The sequence below is a fragment of the Achroia grisella genome, unplaced genomic scaffold, assembly GCF_030625045.1.
Source record: "Achroia grisella isolate CSIRO2021 unplaced genomic scaffold, CSIRO_AGI_Agris_v1 utg23503, whole genome shotgun sequence".
NCBI classification, from domain to species: domain Eukaryota; kingdom Metazoa; phylum Arthropoda; class Insecta; order Lepidoptera; family Pyralidae; genus Achroia; species Achroia grisella.
Window position 1 is genome coordinate 34118 of NW_026712730.1, and position 8545 is coordinate 42662.

The 8545-nt window shown below is 35.7% G+C and overlaps 1 protein-coding gene across 1 annotated transcript; it reads left to right on the forward strand.

Moving 5' to 3' along the window:
* The first annotated feature begins 4539 nt into the window (after positions 1-4539).
* LOC131842451 (uncharacterized) lies at positions 4540-6795 on the forward strand. Its single transcript, XM_059190981.1, has one exon. It carries the CDS (start codon positions 4540-4542, stop codon positions 6793-6795), a length of 2256 nt encoding a protein of 751 aa, XP_059046964.1.
* Positions 6796-8545: the final 1750 nt, after the last annotated feature.

The window sequence follows — 8545 nt, forward strand, 5'->3', positions numbered from 1 at the left end:
CCATTGACTTTAACAACTTTATAAGGTCCTAAATACCTTTGCTTTAATTTCATATTAGTACCAAATTGGGTTCTCTTGATTACTACATAGTCACCAATATTATGTTTAAGGCTTTCCTTGCGTTTTTTGTTATAATTTCGCCGATTTTCATCTTGTACTTTTAAAATTTGTATCTTAGCCTGTTCTCTCGTTTCTTCTCTATTTGTTACAAATTCGTCTCTACTTTCTTCTAGTAATAAACTAAAAATTTTTAAATCCTCTTTTTGTTTCATTTTTACACCCACCATTAACTCATAAGGACTGGTTCCTATACTTCTTTGATAAGTACTATTTAGAGCCCTTTGAACTCTACTCACATGCTTATACCACTGACTTTTATCCTCTATGCACAGTTTTGTTAAGACTGACACCAAAGTACGATGAATCCTTTCTACCTGCCCATTTCCTCTGGGTACTCCAGTGGTGATAACAATATGTTGGATATTCTCATCTTTACAATAGTCATCAAACTCCTTGCTAGTAAAAGCCGTTCCTCTATCTGATATAATTCGATCTGGGTTTCCAAAAGTCTGCTGATGAATAAGTAACTTACTTAATGTCTCCTTAGTAGTAGTTGTCTTCACTGGAAAGAGCCAAACAAACTTTGTAAATGCGTCTACAATTGTTAAAATATAATTATACAATTTTGAAGTCTCTGAGAGTGGTCCTATGTGATCAATATGCAACGTACTAAGTGGGATAATGCCCTTCTCTATGGAATTAAGAAAACCTTCTTGTTTTCCTTCTTTCTTCGTTGCCAACAAACATGGTACGCAGGTTACAAGGAAGTTATCTATTTTAGAAGATAAATCTTTTATATAATAATCTACATTTAACATTTCTAACATCTTTTTCTTGCCAAAATGACCATTCGAGTGAATTGTTTTAATAATTTCCATTTCTAATCCCTTGGGAATAAGTATTTGTCCTTGATCACCCTTGTATATGATTCCATTCTGTTCATAATAATCTTTGTAAGGCCTCTCCTTAATTATATCTGAAATCACCTTTATACCCTCATCTAGTTCCTGTGCTCTCCTGATTTGATCATGTAACCCTCTGGTAACAACAGTAACATAAGGATTGCGACTAAGAGCATCAACATGCCGCATCTGATTCCCTTTTCTATGCTCCACCTCATAATCATACTCTTGTAATAACAATACCCATCTTGCAACTCTAGTTGATAAATCCTTCTTTTTTAATGTCATTTCAAATGCTAAGCAATCAGTAACAATCTTAAATTTTATGCCAAGTAAATATTTCCTGAATTTTTTAACACCCTCTATTATGGCTAATGCCTCCAGCTCATAACTTGTGTATTTCGGCTCTGCATCTGAGGTTTTACGACTTAGGTAGTACACAGGGTGTAAACTCCCATCATTAGAATCCTTTTGAAATAATATTGCTGAATAAGCCATGATAGATGCATCTGTATGCAATTCGGTATCGAGTCCTGGGTTATATAATTTTAATACTGGATTTTCAGACAACAACTTCTTTAACAATTTGAATGCAATTTCCTGTTTTTCACTGAAAATAAAATCATTATTCTTCTTTAATAAGTCTGTTAATGGTCGTGCTATAGAAGCATACCCTTCAATAAATTTTCTAAAATAGGATGTCAATCCAATGAAACTTTGAATCTGTTTTACCGACTTAGGTTGCGGATACTTTAAAACTGCTTCAACTTTGTCTCTACACGGTTTTATTTCTCCATTTTCAATTTCATAACCAAGATATTCCACCTTTTTAGTCAATAAGTCACTTTTTCTCCAATTTATATGTAATCCGTATTTAGAAGCTAATTTTAAAACTTCACGAAGTCGATCTATGGCTTCATCATATGTGTTTGATAATATTATTAAGTCGTCAATAAAAATTAATAGAAACCCCTTTGCTATAAGCTCTCTGAAAATAATAGTGATAAAACGTGTGAAATGATTCGGACATATGGACAAACCAAAAGGTGCTCTCATAAACTCATATTGATAGATAGATAGATAGATAATTGATTTATTGCCAACATAACACAAATAATACAATTTACAATAAGACAAAACAAGAAATAATAATAAAATGGAAGTTGGCAATAGGAGCTGCCTCAGCTGTTGCTGATATAAGCACAACCTTTGTGAGGTGCACCTATACAGCGCTGGTTTTCAGGCAGCCCCCATTACTCATAAAAAAAAAAAAACTAAGATGCGGGTTTTTTACTACATACAGATACATATAATTTAAACACAAAAAAAAAAAAAATATATTAAATAAGATCTAGGATACACAAATATAAATATATATAGAATGAATTACAATATTCAATGCTCACAAAAACCGAAATCAGTTACAATAACAGTATTGTTCATTACACGGCACTCTGATCAACCAGCAGCGCGACCAGCGGGGTCCGTCCGGAGGACACCGACAATACCCGAACGGAGCCGACCGCCACTTGTACATAGTACGGCGGCAAAGTTACACCTTATTTTATAATCTTGTAAAGAATCAGCAATTAAACTATTCATCATATCAAAATTTGTATTATTGGAGCTGCTGAAGCTCCAACAAGGTCCTTCGAGCCGGATTGTCTTGTGACGTGTAATGAACATACTCCCGGACGTTGAATGCTATGCCATTCAATAGATGGGAAGTACACATATGTTGTTGTATGCCCTCGTGATGATGCCTGTCTTCGTACGAATCTCAGCCACCCGTGTAGTGTCAGAGCCAGATAACTTTGTGATCCGCCCTAATAACCAAAGGAGCGGTGGCTGCACTTTGTCCTTGACTATGACCATGGTGGTCCTTCGAGCCGGATTATTTTATAATCTTGTAAAGAATCAGCAATTAAACTATTCATCATATCAAAATTTGTATTATTGGAGCTGCTGAAGCTCCAACAAGGTCCTTCGAGGGTTTATCAAGAAACTACGAGATATAAATCGACTACGCCGATACAGCAAGTCATTCAACCACGTCATACAATTGCACTATAGACCGGTCGGTGCGGCCGGGTCATCAGTAAAGGAAATAAGAAGTTGTGAAGATTCCAAACCAGTGTTCAATTCTTCAAATTAACGCAACGTGAACATTCGGAGTACCTCATCGATACGGGTTTTGTGAGTCCGTTCCATAATTCCATTTTATTCCTACATACCTACATACATACATTCAGAATTTTCTATCAGTCTTGTCTGGATCAGGCATATTGATCTCTTATACATATAGCCAGATAGTAAATTCTTATTTTTAAAACGAACTTATCGGTTACTTACAAAGTATTTGTTTTTAATCATATAAATATTTCATTCAAATACTCAATTGCATAACCAGAAAAGTTAATTATTTATTTCATAATAGATATAATAAGTGATTTTTCAGTAAACGCTACGTATATTATAACTAAATAGCAAATAATATAATAGCAATAGTACTTTCGTATATTAATCGACCGAGCGATCGAGAACTTTCTTGCATAGTTGCGTAGGTACCCACTTATTGTTTTTGTTTGCTTATCGGTCGTCACCTGCATTTCCTATTGTTCTTATATGCAGCATCGAGACCGGTCAGTAATAGACATTCAGCTACCTGCGTTTTATCGGGTTTATAACATAACAACTTAAATAATATTTAGTGCATTATAAATTATATTTTTTTTCTCACAATGAATAAAGATAGTGATAGTGATGTGTTTTCTGCTAGTAAACTCAAAGAAATCAATATCAAACGCGGAACTATGAAAGGTAGACTTACTAAATTCAGTACATATTTAGATTCTTTAGAGAAACAGTTAAATTTAAATCCCGTCCAAGAAGCCGAGCTCGAATGTCGTTTGAGCAAAATAGAATCCCTATATAGTGATTTTGACGATTTACAGGCAGAGGCGGAGTCGTTGTGTGGAGCAGCAGATCAACAGGAGCGTGAAAGAGATCAATTTGAGGACCAGTATTTTGGACTGGTTGCCGTAGCTCGTACTTTACTCGCTAACTCGCGGGGTCCGCGCGGCTCCATGTGCGTTGAAGAAATAAGTGGACTTCACTCAGCCAGACATGATTTTGTGAGGCTTCCCAAAATCGACCTACCTCAGTACTCAGGCGATTTCCAAAATTGGATGGAATTTAGAGATATGTACATTTCTTTAATACACGAAAATAGCAATCTTAGTAACATTAATAAATTTCATTATTTACGAGCAGCCTTAAAGGGCAGCGCCTCACTAGTTATTCAAAATTTAGACTTCCGTTCAGAAAATTATTTAATAGCTTGGCAATTATTATCAGAAAGATATGATAATACTCGCGTACTTATAACCAATCATTTAAATGCATTATTTAATTTAGAAGCGATTCCAAAAGAATCTAGTCAGTCTTTACGTAATATGATAGACGTAATTAACAAAAACTTACGGTCATTAAGTGCCCTTGGCCAACCTACAGACCATTGGGACACTCTTATTATTTATATTATGTCTAGAAAATTGGATTATACATCTAATTTAAAATGGAAGAACTGAGAAATGATCGTAATGACGGCGAAACTTTAGAACAATTTTTTTTAAAATTTTTAAACAACAGAGCTGACTTACTACATACTGTACAATATAACAAAAATGCAAATAAAACATATACGCCATATACTAACACAGTTAACAATCAAAAAAATAAAACATTTACAGTGACAACCAACAATAATCGCAGTAATAATTACACTATATCTTGTGCGTTATGCAAACAGAGTCATCACCTTTTTACTTGTCAGTTATTTAGAGATTTGGATGTGGATACTCGCATACAAAAAGTTAATGGTTACTCCATATGTCAAAACTGCTTGCGTCCAGGACATAAAGAAAATAAGTGTAAATTATCACATTGTAAATATTGTAAGGAGAAACATAACACACTGTTGCACAAAGATGTACATACTGAAACTATACATTCAGAAAATGTTGTCTTATCAACAAATATTGTTCAAACGTCTTCTCAGTCACACATTTTATTATCCACAGCATTGGTGCAAGTGTCAGACGCTCAAGGACGACTCCATACTGCGCGTTTGCTGTTGGATAATGGAAGTACTTCTCACTTCATCACACGGCAGCTCTGCGAGAAGCTGGGTCTCGTAATACGTAACACCAATTCCACCATATCTGGTATTAATAACCAGCTTACCGTAAGTGCAGAGTCTTGCAATCTCACTATTAAATCTCGGTCTAGTGATTATGGGGTGCGTCTTAACTGTTATATATTGCCTAATATAACTCAGTCATTGCCCTCAACATACATAAATACCGATATACAACTTCCCCCTGGAATTCAGTTAGCTGATCCGTCTTTCAATGTTCCAAATGCGGTTCAAATCCTAGTCGGAGCTGAAATATTTTGGGATGTCTTAGGTTCTAATACTATAAATCTCGGCAAGCGACAACCTAAGCTTCAGGAGACTAAGTTAGGTTGGATTGTGACAGGCGTGATTCACCAGGACCCAGTGACACATAATCGTAATACCAAAATAATACGCCAAAACCCATCATGCTTTCTCACACAATGCGAAAATACACAATTGACTCGCTTTTGGGAGCTTGAGTCCGTATCTCCCAGGTATTCTCAGTCAGCAGAAGAAAGGTTTTGCGAAGAAAGTTTCAATAATAATACACGGCGTGATAGTCGAGGTAGGTTTGTTGTAACTATACCACTCAAGGAGTCCCCTGAGGTGTTGGGCGACTCATACATGAAAGCACGGAGTCAATTCCTTTCTCTTGAACGTCGACTGCAACGCGATGAGACCCTGAAACAAAGGTACGCAGATTTCATGCATGAGTACATTCTACTAGGACACATGGAAGAAAATAAACAAAAAACCGAAAGTAAATCATATTACTTACCTCACCATGGAATCACACGGGAATCCAGCTCCACTACGAAGCTACGTGTTGTCTTCAACGCTTCAGCGTCGACCTCTACCGGTAAATCATATAATGAAATACAATGTATAGGCCCAGTTGTACAAGAGGACCTCTATTCTATTCTTCTTAGATTTAGGCAACATAAATACGTAGTCACTGGTGACATCGAAAAAATGTATAGAGCTATCTTAGTTACACCCGAACAACGTTCATTACAACAAATATTATTTCGATTTAATACGTCAGACCCTTTAAAGTGTTATAAATTAAATACGGTGACTTATGGCACCGCGTCGGCACCGTATTTAGCAACCAAATGTCTGGCATCACTAAGTAACGCTTGCTCTGATCATAACGCTTCACTTTCAATACAGAGAGATTTTTATGTGGATGATTATTTGAGTGGAGGAGATACCATTGAATCCATTAAAAAACAATGTCAAATTGTAAAGGAAGTATTAGAATCTGCTCATTTTAATTTACGTAAATGGCAATCAAATAATATAGATTTGTTACGGTCAATTACCACCGATAAAAAGTTAATTGATACAGAAAAATCATTAAATTTAAATCAATATCAGCCATGTAAAACTCTCGGTCTGAATTGGGATACTATTTCCGATATGTTTTTGTTTACTATTCAAATAAAGAACAATGACGACAAAATAACGAAACGTAATGTCCTATCTCTTACAAGTCAGGTCTTTGATCCACTTGGCTTGTTGGGTCCATGCACAGTCCGAGCTAAACTGATCATACAACAGTTATGGAAAATTCAATGTGGCTGGGATGATGAAATTCCAGAAGCGATAAAAAAAGAATTCATAGATTTTATCGATTCTTACCTTTGTTAAATTCATTGCGCATTCCGCGGTGGGTTTCCTCTACATTAAAATCATCGATCGAAATACATACATTTACAGATGCTTCAGAACTCGCTTATGGTGCCTGTGTGTATGTTAGGGTAATGACTGATGAAAAGGTATATGTACACTTATTAACGTCCAAAAACAAAGTAGCCCCTGTAAAACCGACTACAATCCCACGACTGGAACTTTGTGCAGCTCTGCTGGGGTCAAGATTATTTACAAAGGTTATACATTCACTTACCTTACAGTTTACGCGCTGTTTCTTTTGGAGTGATTCCATGATAGTACTGGGGTGGCTGAATGCTTCAACTAGTCAATTAAAACATTTTGTTCGTAATCGCGTTAACGAAATTCAGGAAACCACGAGTGGACATAAGTGGTGTTACGTACCGTCACAAGACAATCCGGCAGACCTGGTTTCTCGTGGCGTGAGGTCTGAATCCATCAGTATGTCAGAATTGTGGTGGTCGGGCCCTACTTTCTTACATACAAAGACAATCACGATACCGAAACAACCTAACACATCAGTTACACATTTACCAGATATCTCACTACACACAAAACATACACGCTAATAAGTACCGACATACATACAAAAACACACACAAACGGAGACACACATTTACAAAATAATTCCATATATTTATTTATACTTAAATCATCAAATTATACAAAATTAATTAGAATTGTTGCATACATAAAACGATTTATTAATAATTGTAAAAAAATCAAACCTTAAAATAAATAATTGTTTATGTACTACAGAATTAAAAGCATCAGAATATATAATTTTAAATATTTGTCAACAGGCAATGTTTCCTCATGAATATAACATTTTAAGGGGTAATAGAATTCTTGAAAGGAGGAACAGATTGAATAGTTTATCTCCATTTATTGATGCTAATAATTTAATTCGAGTTGGTGGTCGCCTTGCTAACTCATATTACTCATACGACATTAAGCATCCTATTTTATTATGTAGCAAGCATCATATTACGAAAGTGCTTGTTAAAATGTATCATATAAATTTACTACATGCTGGACCCCAACTTTTATTAGCAAACTTAAGACTGAATTATTGGATTTTAAACGGTAGAAATTTAGTAAAAATAATTGTTAAAAGATGCATAAAGTGTTTTAGATTTAATCCTCGACATTTTCAGCCTAAAATGGCAGACTTCCATCATCGCGGTCCCAACTTGATTATCCATTTCAAAATACAGGTATAGATTATGCAGGACCAATATTAATAACAGATAGGAAAGGTCGAGGTGGAAGGCTCACTAAATCTTACATATGTGTCTTTGTCTGTTTTGCGGTGAAGGCACTACACTTGGAGCTGGTGACGGACCTCACAAAGCAAGGGTTTTTATTAGCTTTAAATCGATTTATGGCTCGCCGTGGCAAGCCTTCTACTATACATTCTGACAACGGCACCTCCTTTGTCGGTGCTTCTAATGAAATCAAACGAATGCTTGATAATTGCTCAGGTGACATCACACAGCAAGGCATAGAATTTAAATTTTATCCCTCCTTACACGCCCCATTACGGAGGTCTTTGGGAAGCATCCGTAAAAAGCGTGAAAATATCATTTACGTAGAATTCTTTCTCTGTCTCATTTAACGTACGAAGAAATGTCGACTTGTCTGATTCAGATAGAGGCTGTTTTAAATTCGCGTCCACTTACACCTTTATCAACCAACCCTTCGGATCTTTCCTACCTTTCTCTGCCAT